General features: G+C 45.6%; 1 protein-coding gene across 2 annotated transcripts in view; it reads right to left on the reverse strand.

Annotated features, from left to right (window-relative positions):
* Positions 1-25812, reverse strand: part of LOC118084239 (uncharacterized) — a 281031-nt gene that overhangs the window by 47087 nt on the left and 208132 nt on the right. For both annotated transcript variants that reach the window (XM_060270659.2, XM_060270658.2), the window contains exons 38-46: positions 22259-22312; positions 18779-18886; positions 13992-14045; positions 10816-10869; positions 9666-9722; positions 9021-9074; positions 5465-5518; positions 3318-3371; positions 1219-1272 (exon numbers count right to left, since the gene is read on the reverse strand). In XM_060270659.2, coding sequence (XP_060126642.2) covers positions 1219-1272; positions 3318-3371; positions 5465-5518; positions 9021-9074; positions 9666-9722; positions 10816-10869; positions 13992-14045; positions 18779-18886; positions 22259-22312 — 543 coding nt within the window. The remainder of the gene's footprint in view (positions 1-1218; positions 1273-3317; positions 3372-5464; positions 5519-9020; positions 9075-9665; positions 9723-10815; positions 10870-13991; positions 14046-18778; positions 18887-22258; positions 22313-25812) is intronic.

Below are 25812 nucleotides of genomic sequence, written 5' to 3' on the forward strand. Positions count from 1 at the left end.
TCCCTCGAAGCTGAATATTGGGAGATTCAAGACAGAGGTCAGTGGAAAAGGCCCTTCTTTTATATATAATCTTTATTGGTTTCAAAAAATGTTATTTACAATCAAATAAAAGATGTACAATCATGGGCGTAGGCAGGGGGGCACGGGGGCAGGGGGGCAGTCGCCCCCCTAGAAGCAAAAGGCTGAGGGGCGCAGCGTGGCGACCCCAGGCTTATGCTCCCCGCACGCCTCCGGAGCTTCGCACGGGGATTGGGAGCCTGGGGCCGCTTCCTCTGAACAGCTGAAAGGCGCAGGCCACGTAGCCCCGCCCACATTTCCACTGTGGCCCTTCCCCTCCCGTGCCTTGGCCCTGCCCCTTGCTCCCCCTAATTTTGATCCTGGGTACGCCCCTGTGTACAATCATAATGTTGGCATTCCATTGTCTTGATTCCCCATCATAACCAATTTTTTCTCATTTACATCCAATAAATAAAAAAAGACAAAAATATAAAAAAGTAAAAGAAAAATATAAAAAAGAAAAAAGAAAAACATACACAAAAAGAAAAATCTCTTAATTCTAACCATTATCATAAAAAATTGGACTTCCCCATTCCCCCCCTGGGTTCCCTAATTATTATCCTTAAAGCAGTTTTCACATTATTTTCATACATCGATTTAAATTTACTCCTTTACACATATAATTGTATATTTATTTATTTATTCAATTTCTACTCTTCCAAATCCTCACCTTAATTCAATTCTAACTTATCATTCTTATATCTAATATTTCTCCTCTTAACTTATTATTTTTTACCAGGAATGCAATATATTTTAAATCTTGAATAATCTATCCTTCTTCTTTTTAATTATTTTAATTAAACTCACCCCCCCTACTTCTGAAGCGAAATCTCCCAGACAATTCACTTAATTCCATTTATTGTACCCAGTTCAAACCATACATATCCATCCATTAAAAATAATCTTTACATAATCAGAATAGTTATCAGTTAGATATTTGAATGTAATGTGGAAAGCTGCCTAGGATGGGTAAAAATTGAACTTGGGAAGGGGAAGGACGGGGAAGTCTGAAAAGGTTTAATAAGTAAGATCTAACAATGATGTCTGTGTTTTTTCTTTCCTTTTTGCTTTTTTTCTTTGACCTTTTTTGTATTTTTGATGAAAATTGATAAAAATTATTTGGAAAAAACAAAACAAAATGACTGTGCATTAATCACCTACCGGCAAGCCTCTGCTGCCTGGGGCACCGCCAAGCCCTTGCTTTCCTTTCTGCCCCTGAAAATAAAAAAAAGGAAAGGAAAAATAAGGCAAGCGTCACCAAAGCTCCAGGAAGATCTAATCCTGCTGTCCCTTGAAGTCCAGTTCCACACCTAATCATTCGAGAAAAAGAGAAAGAATTTCATTTCAACAGGGTTTGGGACCAGCTCTGGGCCATTATCTCTCTATCTCTCTATCTCTCTTGCTCTCTAGCTCTCTTGCTCTCTAGCTCTCTCTAGCTCTCTAGCTCTCTCTCTCTCTCTCTCTCTCTCTCTCTCTCTCTCTCTCTCTCTCTCTCTCTCTCTCTCATTAGGGTGATTTTTTGACAACCTCATTTCCCTGTACCATAATTTGATGAGCTTTCATTACAGATTAGATCAAACCTGACTTTCAAAGAGATTTGATCAGAAAACCACACGCACAAAATGATTTTTAAAATTTTATTCATCCGTGGTTTTTTTACCGTTTTTGAAGTCACTGTAGGCAGATATAAAATGGAACCCAAGCTTGAGAGTCACATATAAGATGTATAAGACGACTGGGCATATAAGACGACCCCCCAACTTTTCCAGTTAAAATATAGAGTTTGGTGGAAAGATTTCAAAGTTTAATTTAAAAAATATGGTAAAATTGTATATTGAGATTAGATTTAGAAGTTTATAGAAACTGTGGGTTTGAGAATGGTGTGAAGTAAATTGATGTATGAGAGATTTGAAATTGTAAGGAGTTTTAATCAATGAATTGGAAATTGGTAAAGATAAAGGAAAAATGAACCGCAGATAGAAGGAACTCGAGGAAGTCCCCTCATACAATGTTAAAGGAAAAGGATTTGGTATTTTGATTTTTGTGTTTGTTATTGTTAGTTTTGTAATGTTGTTTTTTCTTGTTATTTTTGTTTTTATATTATGTGTTTAAAGTATTGTGTTTGTTTGTTTTTGTAAAATCAATGAAAATTATTTTTTTTAAAAAAAAGAGTTTGGGATATACTTGCCGTATAAGAAATACGACCCGGCGTAAAAGACGACCCCCAACTTTTGAGACGATTTTATTGGGTTAAAAAGTACAGTGGTACCACCTCTACTTACGAATAACTCTACTTCCGAATGTTTCTACTTGCGAACCGAGCTCCGGCCGCCATCTTGGATGCGGTTTAGATAGGATTTTTTCTACTTATGAATTTTTAGATTGGGTTGCTTCAACTTACGAATTTTTTCTCCCAATGCATTCCTATGGGATTTGACTTACAAGTTTTTTCGACTTACAAGTGTGTGTTTGGAACACATTAAATTCGTAAGTAGAGGTACCACTGTAGTCTTATACGCAGGAATATACAGTACAACATATAGGGTCATCAAACACACAAGGAAGCTTTTTTTAGCTGCAGTAACAGTAGAGACGCCGCTAGAGGGCGATGTTTTGCTCCCTCTCCTGTAGGTTCTTTTCCCAGCATGCCCGGCAGGGTCTGCTGGCTGAGTTTGGAGGTCCCCAAAAGGGGCTTTTACCTTGCGCAGGTGTGACATTTGTATAGCCTATGTTGCTAAGATCACTCCCCATTGTGGAATGTGGCGTTGTGTCCAAATTTGATACGGAACATATATAGAATTGTAAAAAAGTCATCACCCTAATATAGACGTATCAGGGAGGTTAAGCCAGAATTCTTTTCCACCTGTGTCCTGAAGTAGTACAGCCCAATCACAGGTCCATAATCTCTTGGAGAACTTAGATTTGTAATCATTCCAAGACCTTCTCCTTTCCAGCTCCCCGCCCCCACGGACCTCACAACTCTCTGGTTACCGCATAGGTCTGCTGCAAGTGGGGCAACTCTGCAAGGATGCATGGTTAGAATCATACAATCCTAGAGTTGGAAGAGACCACAAGGGCCATCCAGTCCAACCCCCTGCCAAGCGGAAAACACCATCCAAGCATTATTGACATATGCCTGTCAAGCCTCTGCTTAAAGACCTCCATAGAAGGAGACTCCACCACACTCCTTGGCAGCAAATTCCACTGCCGAACAGCTCTTACTGTTAGGTTAAGTTGAGGTGTTTTTTTTCCAAACCTACCGGATTGCCCTTGAATCCTTTCAGCCCTGGTTGACCTGGTGGTCCTGGATGTCCCTAAGAGAATAAAAGGAACAGGGTGGGAAAACGGCTTTAAAAGACCCTTCTGGCAGAGATGTCTTTCACGAATCGTGAAGAGCATAGATTACTGTGCCTAGGACAGTTCTAGCCATATGGAATTAGCTTTTAAAATCATAGAATCATAGAAACCTAGAGTTGGAAAAGACCACAAGGGCCATCCAGTCCAACCCCCTGCCAAGCAGGAAACACCATCAAAGCATTCTTGACATATGCCTGTCAAGCCTCTGCTTAAAGACCTCCAAAGAAGGAGACTCCACCACACTCCTTGGTAGCAAATTCCACTGCCGAACAGCTCTTACTGTCAGGAAGTTCTTCCTAACGTTGAGGTGGAATCTTCTTTCTTGTCGTTTGAATCCATTGCTCCATGTCCGCTTCTCTGGAGCAGCAGAAAACAACCTTTCTCCCTCCTCTATATGACATCCTTTGATATATTTGAATATGGTTATCATATCACCCCTTAACCTTCTCTTCTCCAGGCTAAACATACCCAGCTCCCTAAGCCGTTCCTCATAAGGCATTGTTTCCAGGCCTTTGGACCATTCTGGACACATTCCAGCTTGTCAGTATCCTTCTTGAACTGTGGTGCCCAGAACTGGACACAGTATTCCAGGTGAGGTCTGACCAGAGCAGAATACAGTGGTACTATTACTTCCCTTGATCTAGATCAGGCTTCCCCAAACTGTGGCCCTCCAGACGTTTTGGTCTACAACTCCCATGATCCCTAGCTAACAGGACCAGTGGTCAAGGATGATGGGAATTGTAGTCCAAAACATCTGGAGGGCTGCAGTTTGGGGATGCCTGATCTAAATGCTATACTCCTATTGATGTAGCCCAGAATTGCTTTTTGAGCTGCTGCATCACACTGTTGACTCTTGTCAGGTTTGTGGTCTACCAAGACTCTGATATCCTTTTCACATGTACTGCTCTCAAGCCAGGTGCCACCCATCCTCTATTTGTGCCTTTCATTTTTTTATATTTTTTTTGCCCAATTGTAGTACTTTACATTTCTCCTTGTTAAAATCTATCTTGTTAGCTTTGGCCCAGTTGTATAATCTGTTAAGGTCGTTTGGAAGTGTGATCCTCTCCTGCGGGTTATTAGCCACCCCTCCCATCTTGTGTGTAAGATTGTGTTTGCCCTGGAAGGCGAGGAGCCATGACTCTGGGGTAGATGAAAAGTTTTGCATGACCAAGGTTCCAGGTTCAATCCTTAACCTCTCTAAGGGAGGCTTACTGAAACCGCAGTGAGTTGCTGGCAGACACAGTGTAGGAAGTGCGGAGATACATGGATCAATGCCCTCACTTAGCTTAAGGCAGTTTCCAAGGTGAGCTTTAAAGTAAAGCATGGAAGCACCTCTTTGCAAATGTTTGGAAGTGGACTGCACCTCCTCTCCAGGGCCAGTGCTAGGGGTTTTTGCGCCCTAGGCGAGATCACCTTCTGGCGCGCCCCCCACCCCCCAAATTAATAAATAATAAAATAAAATAAATAGAAAAAATAGAAAATAGGAAAAAAACAGCAGAGAGGCATGGAGAGGTGGCCCCAGGTTCGCGCCTCCGGAGCTTTGTGCGGGGAGCGCGAGCCTGGGGCCGCCTCCACTGCACCTTTCAGCTGCTGAGCGGCTTCTGGCCGCTCTCCGGAGGCACACACACACCTCAGGATAGTGGCCTGAAGCTGCTCAGCAGCTGACAGGTGCAATGGAGGCGGCCCCAGGCAGCACTGCGGGGCGGCGGGGGGCGGGCAGGCTGGCCATTGCCCCCTCCATTTTGGCACCTTAGGCAGCTGCCTAGTTCGCCTAAATGGACCCGCCGGCCCTGCTGCTCTCACAGGGTTTGGAAACCAAAGCCCGATTCCAATTCGGAAACTTAGGTTGCAAACTTCAACATGCTAACTAGGCAGTAATACCCAATAGACGCAGCGAGCATGCGTAGGATTGTGGCATTGAAGAGCAACCCAATGCATGTTGGTTCCACCTCCCACCTCTGCATGTTGTCTCTCCCTCTCTTCCACATACGCACACCCTGTCCCATGCACAGAACAACTTTCCAAAGGTGGGCAGAGGGGAGCTTCTTACTGGTAAGCCTTGCTGTCCAGGTTTTCCTCCATCTCCATCAATACCCTCTTGGCCCTAAAAGGAAGTGAGAGGGAAGATTCAAGTTAAACTGCCATCCGAGATCCTTCTTCCCTCCCAGGGGCAGAGTGGTGAGTCTGAGCCAGGCACCCCCAAAGTGCGGCCCTCCAGATGTTTTGGCCTACAACTCCCATGATCCCTAGCTAACAGGACCAGTGGTCAGGGATGATGGGAACTGTAGTCCAAAACATCTGGAGGGCCGAAGTTTGGGGGTGCCTGGTCTGAGCAATCCTAAACACTTCCTCAAACAATGCAAGCCTGAGGTTCCTCACTAATTCAATGAGGCAGTGTCCTAGTGGATAAGTATTAAAACATTATAACGTGCTTGACTAGTTTACTAACACCAGTTGGGCCTCAAGGTTTTGGGCCAGTTGCTCTCAATAAACCCTCTCGAAATTGGCCTAAGTGAGGAGGAATTAAAGAACCTTTGAATGAGGGTGAAAGAGGAGAGTGCAAAATATGGTCAGAGGATTGGAGAAGATCAGTCTACATCCCAATTCCAAAGAAGGGCAGTGCCAAAGAATGCTCCAACTACCGCACAATTGCGCTCATTTCACACGCTAGCAAGGTTATGCTTAAAATTCTACAAGGCAGGCTTAGGCAGTATGTGGATGGAGAACTCCCAGAAGTGCAAGCTGGATTTCGAAGGGGCAGAGGAACCAGAGACCAAATAGCAAACATGTGCTGGATTATGGGGACGACAGAGGATGAGATGGTTGGACAGTGTTCTCGAAGCCACCAACATGCTCCAAGACTTTGGCCACCTCATGAGAAGACTCCCTGGAAAAGACCCTGATGTTGGGAAAGATGTAGGGCAGAAGGAGAAGGGGATGACAGAGGATGAGATGGTTGGACAGTGTTCTCGAAGCCACCAACATGCTCCAAGACTTTGGCCACCTCATGAGAAGGGAAGACTCCCTGGAAAAGACCCTGATGCTGGGAAAGATGGGGGGCACAAGGAGAAGGGGATGACAGAGGACATGATGGTTGGACAGTGGTCAGACTCATGTCGGAGAACAAACTGCGGGAGGCAGTGCAAGACAGGAGTGCCTGGCGTACTCTGGTCCATGTGGTCACAAAGAGTCGGACACGACTGAACGACTAAACAACAACAATTAAGATGGTTATATAAGAGTTTTTTCAAAATAAATAAATAAATATAGTAATAACTATAGCAGGAGTGAAATGTCATCAACATGGTGGACTCCAGACTCCCATCAACCTTGATTGTTGGCCCCGCCAGCTGGGCTGATGAGAGTTGTAGTCCAAATCATTTGGAGGGCAATACATTGGCTCTTCCAGGTTTAAATCAACTTACTAACTTTACATATTCATTTTAAAAACTTTTTACAGTTATGAATATAAAATTAATACCTGAGAGTGAACACTTTGTTAAAGCTGCTTCCCTACGGGACCGCCTCTCCCGGCATGCCCCGCAGAGGACATTAAGGTCCACAAAGAATAACATACTGGAGATCCCGGGTCACAAGGTGGTTAGACTGGCCTCGACCAGGACCAGGGCCTTCTCAGTACTGGCCCCGACCTGGTGGAACGCTCTCTCTCAGGAGACTGGGGCCCAGCGGGAGTTGTCATCTTTTCGTAGGGCCTGCAAGACAGAGCTGTTCCGCTTGGCCTTTGGACTGACTCAGTCTGACCCCGGTGTTACCCTCCCCTAAGGTTTTATCCTACAGATATTTCAATGAGATTCCACTTGTAGATTCCTAATTTTAAAATGGAATTTTAACATTGCATTTAATCTGTATTTTAATTCAATCATTTCTTTTATGCTTGCTTTGATATTTTTGTTTTTAGCTGCCCTGAGGCCCGGTCTTGACTGGGAAGGGCCGGGAATAAGTAAAATTATTATTATTATTATTATTATTAGTAGTAGTAGTAGTATTATGGCGTCATAGCACTTTGACTATCAGGAAATTGCACAGTTGGGGTATAAATAAATTTGTTGTTGTTGTTGTTGTTGTTGTTGTTGTTGTTGTTGTTGTTGTTGTTGTTGTTGTTAGTATTAGTATTATGGCGTCATAGCACTTTGACTATCAGGAAATTGCACAGTTGGCTTTGTTGGTACACTCGGCCATTTGGACATGGTCCAGCTTCCTTCTCCAAGGAAAATGGTCATTACCCATACAGCCTTTGGCCAAGGTTTTCTATCTCTTGAGGACAAACCCTGTACCCTTCTCTGGACTCCGGGTTTCGAGACCTGCGTCGAGCCGCTTACAACAGTGTAATCTATAACAACTGTGTTAGCAAACTCTTTAGCATACTACATGGTGAGCTTTTCACACTTTGTAGCCCTTGTCTTGACTGGGAAGGGCAGGAAATAAGTAAAATTATTATTATTATTATTATTATTATTATTACTATTACTATTACTATTATTAACTACAGGTGCTGAAGAAACTGAAATTGACCAATTCTATGAAGACTTACAACACCTTATAGAAATGACGCCAAAGAAGGATGTTCTTCTCATTATGGGAAGGATGACACCAAAGAAGGATGTTCTTCTCATTATGAGACTCTTGAGAGTCCCATGGACTGCGAGAAGATCCAACCTATCCATTCTGAAGGAAATCAGCCCCGAGTGCTCACTGGAAGGACAGATCCTGAAGCTGAGGCTCCAAGACTTTGGCCACCTCATGAGAAGAGAAGACTCCCTGGAAAAGACCCTGATGTTGGGAAAGATGGAGGGCACAAGGAGACGGGGACGACAGAGGACGAGACTGTTGGACTGTGTTCTTGAAGCTACCAACATGAGTCTGACCAAACTGCGGGAGGCAGTGGAAGACAGGAGTGCCTGGCGTGCTCTGGTCCAGGGGGTCACGAAGAGTCGGACAAGACAAAACGACTAAACAACAACAACAACGCTGTCAGAAAGTTCTTCCTAAGGTTTAGGTCCTTGCTTGCCATTTGAATCCATTGGTTCGGGTCCTGCTCTCTGGGGCAGAAGAAAACAAGCTTGCTCTATCTTCCATGGGACAACCCTTCAGGTATTTGAAGATGGCTATTGTATCTCCTCAGCCCTGAGTGCTCACTGGAAGGACAGGTCCTGAAGCTGAGGCTGAAGATGGAGGGCACAAGGAGAAGGGGACAACAGAGGACGAGATGGATGGACAGTGTTCTTGAAGCTACAAACATGAGTTTGACCAAACTGCGGCAGGCAGTGGAAGACAAGAGTGCCTGGCGTGCTTTGGTCCTTGGGGTCACGAAGAGTCAGACACGACTAAACAACAACAACAACAACAACATTATTGTTGTTGTTGTTGTTGCCTACAACAACTTGTGTCTACCTGGATCACCAAGATCAATCTCAGCCTGCCCATCCCTAAAGCTCTGGGGTCAAGTCTGTCAATCACATATCACACACACTGCAATATAAAAGACAGGATATTCCCTAGCTCAGTGTCACGGAATTTTACAAAGAGGAGATAGCTTTTTCCTAAGATGGTTCATTTGCTAACCAGGCATTTGGAGAAGGACTCACAGGATAACCAGGATCTCCAGGCTTCCCACGATCTCCTCGGTCACCAGCTGGGCCCTAGAAAAGGAAATGCAAGAGAGGTGTTAGAGTCCTCCAAGTGCCTGCTTCATCTCCCACCTATGTCCGTTTCCGAGCACAAATCAAAGTGTTGGTGTTGAGCTTCAAAGCCCTAAACGGCCTCGGTCCAGTATACCTGAAGGAACGTCTCCACCCCCATCGTTTAGCCCGGACACTGAGATCCAGCACCGAGGGCCTTCTGGCGGTTCCCTTTCTGCGAGAAGCAAAGCTACAGGGAACCAGGCAGAGGGCCTTGTCAGTGGTGGCGCCCACCCTGTGGAATGCCCTCCCATCGGAGGTCAAGGAGATAAGCAGCTACCTGACATTTAGAAAACACCTAAAGGCAGCCCTGTTTGGGGAAGTTTTTAATCTGTGATATTTTAATGTATTTTGGTATTTGTTGGAAGCCGCCCAGAGTGGCGGGGGAAACCCAGCCAGATGGGCGGGGTATAAATAAATAAATAATAATCACAGCACTCTTATCACCTCAGTTTGTTGGATGTGTAGACCCAGCTTAAGTCATAGGGTTTAGCTTGACTTTGAGGTGTGTCTCATATTAAAGATTAGCACTGGGCAGTCCAGATTCCTTACCCTGTCTCCAGGTGGTCCAGGAGGCCCCTCCACCTTCCCATCATCACCTTGTTCTCCCTGCAAGCAATAAACACTCGTGTTAAAACAGACCACGGTTTACAATGCGAGTAGAAGTTGAGAGTTTGGTTTCTGGAAAGGACTCTGGAGATCATCTCAGGGCTGCCTCTAGGCCCGGGCTGGGTGGCGCGGGGCGCCAGGGCGCCTGGCCATCAGGGGCGCTGAAGTGGCACTGAACGGGCCGGCAGGTGTCTTGGAGCAGCTGCCACCGGCAAGGCAGGTGCTAGGTTTTTTTGCGCCTTAGGCGAGATCACTTTCTGCCCCCATTAAAAAAATGAAAAATAACTAAAAATAGAAAAAATAAAAATAGAAATAAAAAAATAGAAACAAATAAAAAAGTAGAAAATATAAAAATATAAAATAAAATTAAAATTAAAAACAGTTGAGAGGCGCGGTGAGGTGGCCCCAGGCTCGCACGCCTCTGGAGCTTTGCGTGGGAAACGCAAGCCTGGGGCCGCCTCCACTGCGCCGGTCACCTGTTGAGCGGCTTCAGGCTGCTCTCTGGAGGCACGCGCACGCCTCGGGATAGCGGCCTGAAGCTGCTCAATAGTGACAGGTGCGGAGGAGGTGCTGAATTACAAACAGCAGTAGAATGAGAAATGCAAGCTAGCGGACCAGCAAAAGTCTGTTCAAATAAAAATGTTCTGTGTGGGAGACAACAGGAGGGTGCAAGATGAATCATAGAATCATAGAGTTGTAAGAGACCACAAGGGCCATCCAGTCCTTTGGAGGTCTTTAAGCAGAGGCTTGTCAGGCATATGTCAAGAATGCTTTGATGGTGTTTCCTGCTTGGCAGGGGGTTGGACTTGGATGGCCCTTGTGGTCTCTTCCAACTCTATGATTCTATGATTCTACTAGCTGACCCGGCCACGCATTGCTGTCAGCCATACGTCAGGAGTGCTTTGATGGTGTTTCCTGCTTGGCAGGGGGTTGGACTGTACAGCCCTTGTGATCTCTTCCAACTCTAGGATTCTATGATCCAGGAGATTATCATGGTCAAATAAGAGCACCAGGGTCAAACTCTCTCTGTCCCTCTCCTAATAAGGCAACCAACACTGATTTGGTCAAAAAAACATACCTAAAAACCATTTACCTTTTCACCTTTGGGTCCAGGTGGCCCGATTGGGCCTGGTGCTCCTGCGTGCCCCTGAAAGAGAATGAAGAAGAGTTTGGATTTGATATCCCGCTTTATCACTACCCGAAGGAGTCTCAAAGTGGCTAACAATCTCCTTTCCCCTCTTCCCCCACAACAGACACCCTGTGAGGTGGGTGGGGCTGAGAGACTTCAGAGAAGTGTGACTAGCCCAAGGTCACGCAGCAGCTGCATGTGGAGGAGCGGAGACACGAACCTGGTTCCCCAGATTACGAGTCTACCGCTCTTAACCACTACACCACACTGGCGGAGGTCTAGATCAGGCATTGACCGTCCATCTCCTCTAACCTCCCTGCAGATATATGGAAGGTGTGGGGGGGGGGGTTGGGGGGCTCTGGTGGCAGAGAAATGGGGCACCTGCTCAGACCCACCAAGAAAGAGAAAGGTAGGAAGCCCAACATGAAGAGAGGCTATTCTGGCAGCATCATTCCATGGCTTTTGGTGCCAGGTGAAAACTTTCCTCTTTGGCCATTAATCTATGGCCTGTTAAAATATGGGGGGGGGGCATGCTTTTTATGATTACAGTGGTACCTCGGTTTATGAACACAATTGATTCCGGAAGTCTGTTCATAAACTGAAGCTTTCATAAACTGAAGCAAACCTTCCAATTGAAAGTAATGGACAATGGATTCATCCGTTCCAGACGGGTCCGCGGAGTACTCAACCTGAAGCGTACTTAAACTGAAGCGAACTTTCCCATTGAAAGTAATGGAAAGTGGATTAATCAGTTCCAGATGGGTCTCCGGCGTTTGTAAACCGAAAATTTGTAAACCGAGGTGTTCATAAACCGAGGATCCACTGTATGTTATTACTTTGCTGTGTATTTTTATTACTATTATTATTCTGCATAAATTATCTTCTTAATGTTGCACACAGTCATGGGATCTTTGGATAGAAGGTGGTATATGAATCAAATAAATGAAAGAAAAGAATTAATTTTAAACTGTTTTTGTTCTACATTAGGGTGATGACTTTTTCATTTCATTTCTCTAAATTACTTCCTGTAGCACAAACGGATGAACTTTTGCCTATGAATGACGAATATGAGGTCTATTCCATGCAAATCTTTAAAAAGGTCACGCACAAATCATTTTTTAATTTTTTTCATATGCCGTTTTACCATTTCGTAAAATTGTATGAACAATTCTATATATATTTCGTATCAAATTTGGACACAATGCCACATTCCACAATGGGGAGTGTTCTTAGCAACATAGGCTATACAAATATCACACCTGTGCAAGGTAAAAGCCCCTTTTGGGGACCTTAAAACTCAGCCAGCAGACCTTGCCGGGCATGCTGGTAAAAGAACCTACAGGAGAGGTAACAAAACATCGCCCTCTAGCGGCGTCTAAACTGTTACTGCAGCTAAAGAAAGCTTCCTTGTGTGTTTGATGACCCTATATAATGTTGTATATATTTCACTCTCAAGTTTGGGTTCAATTTTATATCTGCCTACAGCAGGCATCCCCAAACTGCGGCCCTCCAGATGTTTTGGCCTACAACTCCCATGATCCCTAGCTAAGAGGGCCAGTGGTCAGGGATGGTGGGAATTGTAGTCCAAAACATCTGGAGGGCCGAAGTTTGGGGGTGCCTGGCCTACAGTGACTTCAAAAACGGTCCAAAAACTGATCAATAAATTTTTTTAAATCATTTTGTGCTTGAGGTTTTTTTATCAAATCTCTTTGAAAGTAAGATTTTATCTCATCTTTAATGAAAGTTCATCAGATTTATGATACAGGGAAATGAGGTTGTAAAAAAGTCATCACCCTATTGTACACAGTCATGGGATTTTGGATAAAAGGTGGTACATGAATCAAATAAATGAAATAAATGAATTCATTTTAAACTGTTTTAATGTTGTGTTCTACATGGCTATGATCCACCCTGAAACCTTCTGGTGCGGGTGCAGGAAATAAAACAAGACCTGATAATGACAGCGGCAATAACAATGATATTGAGAACAGGGCCGGCGCATCGATTAAGGTGAACTAGGCAGCTGCCTAGGGCATCAAAATGGAGGGGGCGTTGGCCAGCCAGCCAGCCCGCCGCCCGCCCGCCAGCTGCTCCCAGGTGCTGCCTGGGGGTGCCTCCACTGCGCCTCTCAGCTGTTCAGTGGAGGCGGCCCAGGCTCCCGCTCCCCGTGCAAAGCGTGAGCCTGGGGCTGCCACCTCTGTGCCTCTCAGCTGTTGAGCAGCTTCAGGCCGCCCTCCGGAGGCGCACGGGGAGTGCAAGCCGGGGGCTGCCGCGCCTCTCAGTTGTTCAGCGGAGGCGGCCCCAGGCCCGCGCTCCCCTCGTGCCTCCGGAGAGCTGCCTGAAGCCACTGAGTTCGGCGCCCCTTCCGCGCCCCTGGTGGCCAGGCACCACCCAGCCCGGGCATAGGGACGGCCCTGGAGGCGCCCTCTCCACTCGCTCGCTCGAGCCGCGCCTACCCCTCCAGCAGCTAGCGTGCCAAGATCGGGCTCCAGGGGAAGCAGGGGAAGGCTGCGCCAGAAACAGGGAAGGCCGCTAGCTGACAAGGTAAAGAGACTGTTTTTTACCCCTTCCCCTCACCAACAACCAAGGAACTCTCTTTTTATTTTTTACTTTATTTTTATTTTTATTTTTTCTACATTTTTTATTTTTTCCTATTTCCTATTTTTATTTTTTTCTGCAGTGGTACCTCTACTTACGAATTTAATGCGTTCCGAACACACATTCGTAAGTCAAAAAAATTGTAAGTTGAATCCCATAGGAATGCATTGGGAGACAAAATTCGTAAGTCGAAACAACCCTATCTAAAAATTCGGTAAGTAGAAAAAAATCTTATCTAAACCGCATCCAAGATGGCGATGGAGCTCTGTTTGTAAGTAGAAACATTCGTAAGTAGAGTTATTCATAAGTAGAAGTACCACTGTATTTTTCTCTTTTCTATTTCTATTTTCTCTTTTCTATTTCTATTTCTGGGAAATTTGGGGCGGGGGGGGGGCGGCAGAAGGCGATCTCGCCTAGGGCGCAAAAAACCCTAGCTGCAGAAAGCCCTGGCTGCAGAAATAATTCACATCGTTAAATTTTGCACTCTGGTGTATGGCTAGGAGAGGAAAAAGACACACAGACAGTCCAAAGTAATGGCTTACCTGATAGCCCTTTAAGCCAGGATGCCCTGCAGCCCCCATCCGCCCTGGAGAACCCTGTGGGAACAAGGAAAGGTAATCTCTGCTCCTGCCCTGATCCTGCTGGCCCAGTCACCAGTTTGGTGTTTCCAATGGGCAAAGCTCTTCCTGTACCTGGCTCCCTCTTATTCTCTCCATAGCTGCCAAGTCTCCCGTATTCCCTGGGAAACCCCTGTTTTTCCAGCCGTTCCCAGCTGGAAAAACAGATTCTTTTTGTTTTCCACCGGTTTACATACAGAAATCGCTTCTGCGCATGTCCAGAGACTCCAGCCATGCGCAGAAGGAGCCTCCCCCGGCCATTTTGGAACTGGGTGGAGCATGCTCAGAAGCGACTTCCGATGCTGCTCTGCCCAGTTCCAAAATGGCCACAGTGCGACTTCCGGCGTGGTGGCCATTTTGGAACTGGGCGGAGCATGCTCAGAAGCGACTTCCGGTGCTGCTCTACCCAGTTCCAAAATGGTGGCAGCGCTATTTCCGGTCTGCCGATCCCTTATTTTTCCGGCAGGAACTTGGCAGGTATGATTCTCTCTTTACACTCTTTCCTTCGGCGACTTCATCGGTCTCTGCGGCTTTCAGGACTCGCTCTGTGATAAGGACTCGCCCACCCTCCCAATCTCCAGTTCTATCCATTGGCCCCCAAACTTTCCATGTCAAATATCTCCAAGGAACTTGTCGGAGAGAGTTAGTTACGGGTAGGTAGCCATGTTGGCCTCAAAATAAAAAATAAAAAAAAATCCTTCCAGTAGCACCTTAGAGACCAACTACGGTAAGTTTGTCATTGGTGTGAGCTTTCGTGTGCATGCACACTTCTTCAGATACACTGAAACAGAAGTCACAAGACCCTTATGCAGGTGTCCGCAAACTTAACCGGCTTCGGGCCGGTTCCGCCGGTGCCGATCGGATGGTGGGGTAACGTGCTTCCATACTGGCGTGGCGCTGAAAATGGCTTCTGCGCATGCGCAGACGTCATTTCTGGTGCACTTCCGAGGCGGGGTGGCACCAGAAACAGCTTGTGCGTGTGAGTATGGGAGCGCGTTTCCCTGCCCTCCACGTGCGCACAAGCTATTTCTGGCACCACGCCGACCCGGAGATGGGCAATCGCACTGTGGCGCACCAATTAGGGCGGGCGGCGGGGGTCATCGGGGGCCGCACGATTGGCTCACGCGGGCTGCATCCGGCCCCCGGGCCTTAGTTTGGGGACACCTGCCCTTATGTATAGTCAGAGGGTGGGGAGGGGTATTACTCAGAAGGGGGGTGGGAATGGGCGACTGGCTGATAGGAGTGGTAAACCTGTTGACAACTGTTAATGACTGTTAACGACTGCAATTGGTCTTGCAGGAAAAAGCAAGGGGTGAGATGGCCGAAGAAAGCATGATCATGTATAATGAGATAAGAATCCAATGTCCTTATTCAGACCAGGTCTCTCCATGGTTTTAAGCTTGGTTGCAATGAGTTGCAATTCAGCAACTTCTCTTTCCAGTCTGTTTCTGAATTTTTTCTGTAATAAGACAGCTACTTTGAGATCTTGTATAGAATGTCCGGGAAGATTGAAGTGTTCTCCTACTGGTTTCTCTGTCAAATACCAAAAAAGAAAATAACAGAGCACCACTAGTAATCACATCCAGCTCCCAAGCTAAAACAGTGCAGCGCATCATCAGAGATCTACAACCTCTCCTAGACAATGACAGCTCTCTTTCTCAAGCTCTGGGAGGAAGACCTTTCCTTGCCTACAGACAGCCACCCAATCTTAAACAACTCCTCACCCACAATAATACAACCACCAGACTTAACATGGACACTTGTACCAGAGCCTGCAATAAAGCCAGGTGCCAACTTTGCTGCCACATACACCTGGACAACACCATTACTTGCCCCAACAACATCCAACATACAATCTCAGGACTATTGAATTGCTCATCCTCTAACATTGTGTATGCCATCAAATGCCAACAGTGCCCTTAAGCTCTCTATATTGGACAAACAGGCCAAACCCTACGCCAAAGGATAAATGGACATAAATCTGACATCAGGAACCATAAGACAGAGAAACCGGTAGGAGAACACATCAATCTCCCAGGACATTCTATACAAGATCTCAAAGCAGCTGTTTTATTACAGAAAAATTTCAGAAACCGATTGGAAAGAGAAGTTGCTGAATTGAAACTCATTACCAAGTTTCAAACCATGAAGAGACCTGGTCTGAATAGGATTCTTAACTCATTATACATGATCAAGCTTTCTTTAGCCATCTCATCCCTTGCTTTTTCCTGCAAGACCAATTGCAGTCGTTAACAGTCGTTAACAGTCATCAACAGGTTTACCACTCCCGTTCCTACCACCCTTCTGAGTAATACCCCTCCCTACCCCCTGAATATACATAAGTTTGTGGTCAAGTTTGTGGTCTTAAGAGGGTCTTCTTAAATGAGCAATGCAAAGAAATAGAGGAAAACAATAGAATGGGGAAAACCAGAGATCTGTTCAAGAAAATTGGAGACATGAAAGGAACATTTCGTACAAAGATTACCATTATCAAGGACAAAAGTGGTAAGGACCTAACAGAAGCAGAAGACATCAAGAAGAGGTGGCAAGAATACACAGAGGAATTATACCAGAAAGATATGGAGGTCTCGTACACCCCAGGTAGTGTGGTTGCTGACCTTGAGCCAGACATCTTGGAGAGTGAAGTTAAATTGGCCTTAGAAAGCACTGCTAATAACAAGGCCAGTGGAAGTGATGATATTCCAGCTGAACTATTTAAAATTTTAAAAGATGATGCTGTTAAGGTGCTACACCCAATATGCCAGCAAGTTTGGAAAACTCAGCAGCAGCCAGAGGATTGGAGAAGATCAGTCTACATCCCAATTCCAAAGAAGGGCAGTGCCAAAGAATGCTCCAACTACCGCACAATTGTGCTCATTTCACACGCTAGCAAGGTTATGCTTAAAATTCTACAAAGCAGGCTTAAGCAGTATGTGGACCGAGAACTCCCAGAAGTGCAAGCTGGATTTCGAAAGGGCAGAGGAACCAGAGTCCAAATAGCAAACATGCGCTGGATTATGGAGAAAGCTAGAGAGTTCCAGAAAAACGTCTACTTCTGCTTCATTGACTATGCAAAAGCCTTTGACTGTGTCAACCACAGCAAACTATGGCAAGTTCTTAAAGAAATGGGAGTGCCTGATCACCTCATCTGTCTCCTGAGAAATCTCTATGTGGGACAAGAAGCTACAGTTAGAACTGGATATGGAACAACTGAGTGGTTCAAAATTGGGAAAGGAGTACGACAAGGTTGTATATTGTCTCCCTGCTTATTTAACTTATATGCAGAATTCATCATGCGAAAGGCTGGACTAGATGAATCCCAAGCCGGAATTAAGATTGCTGGAAGAAATATCAACAACCTCAGATATGCAGATGACACAACCTTGATGGCAGAAAGCGAGGAGGAATTAAAGAACCTTTGAATGAGGGTGAAAGAGGAGAGCGCAAAAGATGGTCTGAAGCTCAACATCAAAAGAACCAAGATCATGGCCACTGGTCCCATCACCTCCTGGCAAACAGAAGGGGAAGAAATGGAGGCAGTGAGAGATTTTACTTTCTTGGGTTCCATGATCACTGCAGATGGTGACAGCAGTCACGAAATTAAAAGATGCCTGCTTCTTGGGAGAAAAGCAATGACAAACCTAGACAGCATCTTAAAAAGCAGAGACATCACCTTGCCGACAAAGGTCCGTATAGTTAAAGCTATGGTTTTCCCAGTAGTGATGTATGGAAGTGAGAGCTGGACCATAAAGAAGGCTGATCGCCGAAGAATTGATGCTTTTGAATTGTGGTGCTGGAGGAGACTCTTGAGAGTCCCATGGAATGCAAGAAGATCAAACCTATCCATTCTTAAGGAAATCAGCCCTGAGTGCTCCCTGGAAGGGCAGATCGTGAAGCTGAGGCTCCAATACTTTGGCCACCTCATGAGAAGAGAATAATCCTTGGAAAAGACCTTGATGTTGGGAAAGATTGAGGGCACTAGGAGAAGGGGACGTCAGAGGACAAGATGGTTGGACAGTGTTCTCGAAGCTACGAACATGAGTTTGACCAAACTGCGGGAGGCAGTGCAAGACAGGAGTGCCTGGCGTGCTATGGTCCATGGGGTCACGAAGAGTCGGACACGACTAAACGACTAAACAACAACAACAACAACAAGTTTGTGGTCTACCAAGACTCCTCCATCCTTTTCACATGTACTGCTCTCAAGCCAGGTGTCTCCCATCCTGTATTTGTGCCTTTCAATTTTTTTGCCCAAGTGGAGTACTTGACATTTCTCCCTATTAAAATTCATCTTGTTTGGTTTGGCCCAGTTGTCGAATCTGTTCAGGTCATTTGGAAGTGTGATCCTGTCCTCTGGGGTATTAGCCACCCCTCCCCATTTGGTGTCATCTGCAAACTTGCTCAGGATGCCCTCAAGCCCATCATCCAAGTCATTGATAAAGATGTTGAATAAGACTGGGCCCAAGACAGAACCCTGTGGCACCCCACTAGTCACTACTCTCCAGGATGAGGAGGAGCCATGGATGAGCACCCTTTGGGTTCGGTCAGTCAGCCAGTTACAAATCCACTGAATGGTAGCATTGTCTAGCCAGCATTTTACCAGCTTCTTTACAAGAATATCATGGGGCACCTTGTCAAAGGCCTTGCTGAAATCAAGATAGGCTACATCCACAACGTTCACATTACATGTCACGAGCCAACACTGTCCTCACCATCGCTCCCAGGCTTCCTCTGGATCCTTTGGGACCTTGAGTCCCTCTCAAACCCGTCTTCCCTGGTGGGCCGGTCTCTCCAAGTTGCCCCTGGTGACCTCTGATGCCCTAAAGAAAGTGAAAGTGTGGGAAACAAAAGACCTAGTACTTAGGGTCTGGGGTGTACCACCCTGAACTACAGGTAAAGGTAAAGGGACCCCTGACCATTAGGTCCAGTCGTTGACCGACTCTGGGGTTGCGGCACTCATCTAGTGTTGTTGGCCGAGGGAGCCGGCGTACAGTTTCCAGGTCATGTGGCCAGCATGACAAAGCCGCTTCTATCGCTGAACTACAGAGGGGGGGGGGCTCAAAAATCTGAGTACTCTGCCAGACAAACAAAGCACAGAATGATTCCACAAAACACAACACAACACAACACAACAATACAAAACAATAAAAGGGGGGAGCCTAGCATGTCAAAAAGACTGGCCAAGATTTAATCCCATACTCATTTTAGGAATACAGTGGTACCTCGCTAGACGAATGCCTCACAAGACGAATTTTTCGCAAGACGAATGCGTTTTGAGATTTCGATGGAGACTCGCAAGACAAAGTTTCCTATGGCGTGCGTCGCAAGACGATTTTTAAAAATTCGTCTTGCAAGGCACCCTATGGGAAACCGCACTTCAACGCGTTCCTATGGGGGCCGCTTCGCAAAACGAATTTTTCGCTATACGAAGCGACTCGTGGGACGAATTAAATTCATATTGCGAGGCACCACTGTACAGTTGTGCCTCACAAGACGAATTTAATTCGTTCCGCGAGTCTATTCGTTTTGCGAAAAATTCATATTGCGAATTGCGGCTTCCCATAGGAATGCTTTGAAATTTCTTTCTTTGCCCATAGGAACACATTAATTAAATTTCAATGCATTCCTATGGGAAATCGCGATTCGCAAGACGCATCAGATCGCAAGACGCATTCGACTTGCGAAAAATTCATCTTGCAGGGCATTCGTCTTGCGAGGTACCACTGTATAGGAAAGTGAGTTATCCTAAATAAACTGGATTAGGAATGCTGAGCCTATGACCACCCGGATGGTGCTGGACTCCAACTCCCAGCAGCCCCAGTTCAACAGCAGCTGGTGGGTTAACAATTTCCCCTTCTTGATCTAGGTCAATATGGTCTACACTAGGGTGATGAGTTTTTCATTTTGTTTTTCTCAAAAATCATTTCCTGTAGTACGAATGGATGAATGTTTGCCTAGGAATGACGAAAAAGAGGTCTATTCCATGGAAGTATTAAAAAAGGTCACACACAAACTGCTTTTAATTTTTTTGGTATGCCGTTTTACCATTTCATAAAATTGCATTGACAATTCTATATATATTCCGTATCAAATTTGGACACAACACCACATTCCACAATGGGGAGTGTTCTTAGCAACATAGGCAATACAAATGTCACACCTGCGCAAGGTAAAGGCCCCTTTTGGGGACCTCAAAACTCAGCCAGCAGACCCTGCCGGGCATGCTGGGAAAAGAACCTAAAGGAGAGGTAGCAAAACATGAGCACCCCGTGGGGTCTATACTGCTACTGCAGCGAAAAAAAGCTTTCGTGTGTTTGATGACCCTATATGTTGATGACCCGTGTGTGTTGGCTTCCCCAAACTGCGGCCCTCCAGATGTTTTGGCCTACAACTCCCATGATCCCTAGCTAACAGGACCAGTGGTCAGGGATGATGGGAATTGTAGTCCAAAACATCTGGAGGGCCGAAGTTTGGGGATGCCTGCTATATAATGTTGTATACAGTGGAACCTTGGTTTATGAACACCTCAGGTTTACGAATTTTCAGTTTCCGAACGCTGCGGACCCATCAGGAACGGAATAATTTACTTTCCATTACTTTCAATGGGAAAGTTTGCTTCAGTTTATGAACAGACTTCCGGAACCAATTGTGTTCATAAACTGAGGTACCACTGTATTTGTGTGTTGACCTCTGTGGTCAACACAGCTACCGCTGTGAGAAGGGAAACTCTGCGATTTACGCCGAGAGGAGCCCCGAAGGGAGGAGCAGGCTCAGCTGGTCAGAGGAAGCCTGCTGGACTATTGGCGATCATTATGAAGATTTATATCTCATAATGTCACAGGGAATTGTAGTCCAAAACAACTGGAGGGCCGAAGTTTGGGGATGCCTGATCTAGGTCAACATGGTGTACACAGACATCCCCAGACTTTGGCCCTCCAGATGTTTTGGACTACAATTCCCATCATCCCTGACCACTGGTCCTCTTAGCTAGAGATCATGGGAGTTGTAGGCCAAAACATCTGGAGGACCGAAGTTTGGGGATGCCTGGTCTACACTTACTGGTAGCAGCTGTCCAGGGTCTGAGGCAGGAGCCATTCTTAGCCCACCTTGATAACAACAGCGACTGAAACTGGGACCTTTCTCCATGCAAACCAGATGCTCTGCCCCTGAGCTGCGCCTCTTTACTATTTTGGGGGAGACGAGGTTTGCCGTCTCAGCGAGAACTATGCCAAAATGTAAGCACTGGTAGGGTGACGACTTTTTGACAACCTCGTTTCCCTGTATCATAATTTGATGAGCTGTCATGAAAGATTAGATAAAATTTGACTTTCAAAGAGATTTGATAAAAAAAAAAAAAACCTCACGCACAAAATGTTTTCAAAAAAATTATTGTTCTGTTTTTGGACCGTTTTTGAAGTCACTTTAAGCAGATATAAAAATTGAACCCAAGCTTGAGAGTCACATATATACAACATTATATAGGGTCATCAAAAACACAAGGAAGCTTTTTTTAGCTGCAGTAACAGTATAGACGCCGCTAGAGGGCGATGTTTTGCTACCTCTCCTGTAGGTTCTTTTCCCAGCATGCCCGGGCAGGGTCTGCTGGCTGAGTTTTGAGGTCTCCAAAAGGGGCTTTTACCTTGCGCAGGTGTGACATTTGTATAGCCTATGTTGCTAAGAACACTCCCCATTGTGGATTGTGGTGTTGTGTCCAAATTTGATACGAAATATATACTGAATTCTTTATTTAAGTTTCCGTAATACTGTATAGAATTGTGAATACAATTTTATGAAATGGTCAAACGGCGTACCAAAAATTTAAAAATGGTTTATGCGTGACCTTTCTATTCAATGGAATAGACCTCATTTTAGTCATTAATAGACAAAAGTTCATCCATTTGTGCTACAGGAAATAATTTTTGAGGGGAAAAAATGAAAAGGTCATCACCCTGGGAAGCAGGAATGGGAGGTCACAAACATCACAGGAACTGAGGAAGCTCTCATGCTGAGTCCATCCACCTCAGTATTGTCGACACTGACTAGCAGGGGTTCTCTAGGGTTTGAAGCAGGGAGATTTTCCTAGCCCTACCTGGAGATCCTGGGGATTGAGCCAGGGACCGTCTGCTCTATCACTGAGCTATGGGCGTTCCCTAGAGCATCAACGGGAGCAGGAAGAACAGAGGCAGCCATACCTTTAGTCCGGTTTTCCCCTTCTCCCCTTCTTGGCCTGGTTTTCCTTCTGGTCCCTGAGCGGAGAAGGGAGACAGAGAGAGAGACCACCCCTTCATTATTCATCACCTTCCAAAGGAGATCAGAATATTAGCAGGTAGAATTTTTTACACTGGCGCCCTTCGCACACAGCTCCCTACGAGTTACAGGTAGGTAGCCATGTTGGTCTGACGCAGTCAAAACAAAATAAGAAAATCCCTTCCAGTAGCACCTTAGAGACCAACTCAGTTGGTCATAGAATCATAGAATCCTAGAGTTGGAAGAGACCACAAGGGCCATCCAGTCCAACCCCCTGCCAAGCAGGAAACACCATCAAAGGATTCTTGACATATGCCTGTCAAGTCTCCGATTAAAGACCTCCAAAGAAGGAGACTCCACCACACTCCTTGGTAGCAACATAGGAGCTTTTGTGCGCATGCACACTTCTTCAGATACACTGAAACAGAAATCACCAGACCCTTATGTATAGTCAGAGGGTGGGGAGGGGTATTACTCAGAAGGGGGGTGGGAATGGGCGACTGGCTGATAGGAGTGGTAAACTTGTTGACAACTGTTAATGACTGTTAATGACTGCAATTGGTCTTGCAGGGAAAGGGGTGAGATGGCCGAAGAAAGCTTGATCATGTATGATGAGATAAGAATCCAATGTTCTTATTCAGACCAGGTCTCTCCATGGTTTTAAGTTTGGTTGCAATGAGTTGCAATTCAGCAACTTCTCTTTCCAGTCTGTTTCTGATTTTTTTTCTTTGAGATCTTGTATAGAATGTCCTGGGAGATTGAAGTGTTCTCCTACTGGCTTCTCTGTCAAATACCAAAAAAGAAAATCACAGAGCACCACTAGTAATCACATCCAGCTCCCAAGCTAAAACAGTGCAGCACATCATCAAAGATCTACAGCCTCTCCTGGACAATGACAGCTCCCTTTCTCAAGCTCTGGGAGGAAGACCTTTCCTTGCCTACAGACAGCCACCCAATCTTAAACAACTCCTCACCCACAATAATACAACCACCAGACGTAACATGGACACTGGTACCAGAGCCTGCAATAAACCCAGATGCCAACTTTGCTGCCACATACACCCGGACAACACCATCACTGGCCCCAACAACAGCCAACATACCATCTCAGGACTATTGAATTGCTCATCTTCTAACATTGTGTATGCCATCAAATGCCAATGGTGCCCTTCAGCTCTCTATATTGGACAAACAGGCCAAACCCTATGCCAAAGGATCAATGGACATAAAGCTGACATCAGGACTTTGGCCACCTCAGGAGAAGAGAAGACTCCTTGGAAAAGACCCTGATGTTGGGAAAGATGGAGGGCACAAGGAGAAGGGGACGACAGAGGACGAGATGGTTGGACAGTGTTCTCGAAGCTACGAACATGAGTTTGACCAAACTGCGGGAGGCAGTGGAAGACAGGAGTGCCTGGCGTGCTCTGGTCCATGGGGTCACGAAGAGTCGGACGCGACTAAACGACTAAACAACAACAACAACAACATGTTAAGAAGAGATCACTCCCTTTCACGGATCACTGCCTTGTCGTGGCGAAGGGGCTTGAATAACTCGGAGAAACTATAAACTATGCTATGCAGGGCCACCCAAGATGAACAGGTCATAGTGGAGAGTTTTGACTAAACGTGATCCACCTGGAGAAGGAACTGGCAAGCCACTCCAGTATCCCTGCCAAGAAAACTCCATGGACAAAGACAACAGGCAGGTAGAAGTGATGACACTGGAAGATGAGCCCCTCAGGTCAGAAGGCGTCCAACTGAGGAAGAGCGGAAGACAAGTACAAGTAGATTCAGAGCTGACGAAGCGGCCTGGAAGCGAAAGAAAAGTCCAATGCTGTAAAGAAAAATATTGAATAGGAACCTGGAATGTAAGATCCATGTACAATGGTAAGCTGGAGGTGGTCAAAAATGAGATGGCAAGAATAAATATTGACATCCTGGGCATCAGTGAACTAAAATGGATGGGAATGGGCAAATTCAGTTCGAATGACTATCATATCTACAGAGAAGAGAGATCTGTCCAAGAAAATTGGAGATATGAAAGGAACATTTCGTACAAAGATTACCATAATAAAGGACAAAAGTGAAAAGGACCTAACAGAAGCAGAAGACATCAAGAAGAGGTGGCAAGAATACACAGAGGAATTATACCAGAAAGATATGGAGGTCTCGTACACCCCAGGTAGTGTGATTGCTGACCTTGAGCCAAACATCCTGGAGAGTGAAGTCAAATGCGCCTTAGATGATATTCCAGCTGAACTATTTTTAAATTTTTAAAAGATGATGCTGTTAAGGTGCTACGCTGAATATGCCAGCAAGTTTGGAAAACTCAGCAGCAGCCAGAGGATTGGAGAAGATCAGTCTACATCCCAATCGCAAAGAAGGGCAGTGCCAAAGAATGCTCCAACTACCACACAATTGCACTCATTTCACACGCTAGCAAGGTTATGCTTAAAATTCTACAAGGCAGGCTTAAGCAGTATGTGGACCGAGAACTCCCAGAAGTGCAAGCTGGATTTGAAAGGGGCAGAGGAACGAAAGACCAAATAGCAAACATGCGCTGGATTAGGGAGAAAGCTAGAGAATTCCAGAAAAACATCTACTTCTGCTTCATTGACTATGCAAAAGCCTTTGACTGTGCAGACCACAGCAAACTATGGCAAGTTCATAAAGAAATGGGAGTGCCTGATCACCTCATCTGTCTCCTGAGAAATCTCTATGTGGGACAAGAAGCTACAGTTAGAACTGGATACGGAACAACTGATTGGTTCAAAATTGGGAAAGGAGTATGACAAGGTTGTATATTGTCTCCCTGCTTATTTAACTTATATGCAGAATTCATCATGTGAAAGGCTGGACTGGATGAATCCCAAACCGGAATGAAGATTGCCGGAAGAAATATCAACAACCTCAGATATGCTGATGACACAACCTTGATGGCAGAAAGTGAGGAGGAATTAAAGAACCTTTGAATGAGGGTGAAAGAGGAGAGTGCAAAAGATGGTCTGAAGCTCAACATCAAAAAAACTAAGATCATGGCCACTGGTCCCATCACCTCCTGGCAAATAGAAGCGGAAGAGATTTTACTTTTTTGGGCTCCATGATCACTGAGGATGGCGACAGCAGTCATGAAATTAAAAGACGTTGCTTCTTGGGAGAAAAGCAATGACAAACTTAGACAGCATCTTAGAAAGCAAAGACATCACCTTGCTGACAAAGGTCCATCTAGTTCAAGCTATGGCTTTCCCAGTAGTGAGAGCTGGACCATCAAGAAGGGCCGAAGAATTGATGCTTTTGAATTCTGGTGCTGGAGGAGACTCTTGAGAGTCCCATGGACTGCAAGAAGATCAAACCTATCCATTCTGAAGGAAATCAGCCCCGAGTGCTCACTGGAAGGACAGATCCTGAAGCTGAGGCTCCAAGACTTTGGCCACCTCATGAGAAGAGAAGACTCCCTGGAAAAGACCCTGATGTTGGGAAAGATGGAGGGCACAAGGAG

This window comes from Zootoca vivipara, chromosome Z2, assembly GCF_965207765.1.
Source record: "Zootoca vivipara chromosome Z2, rZooViv2.hap1.1, whole genome shotgun sequence".
NCBI classification, from domain to species: Eukaryota; Metazoa; Chordata; class Lepidosauria; order Squamata; family Lacertidae; genus Zootoca; species Zootoca vivipara.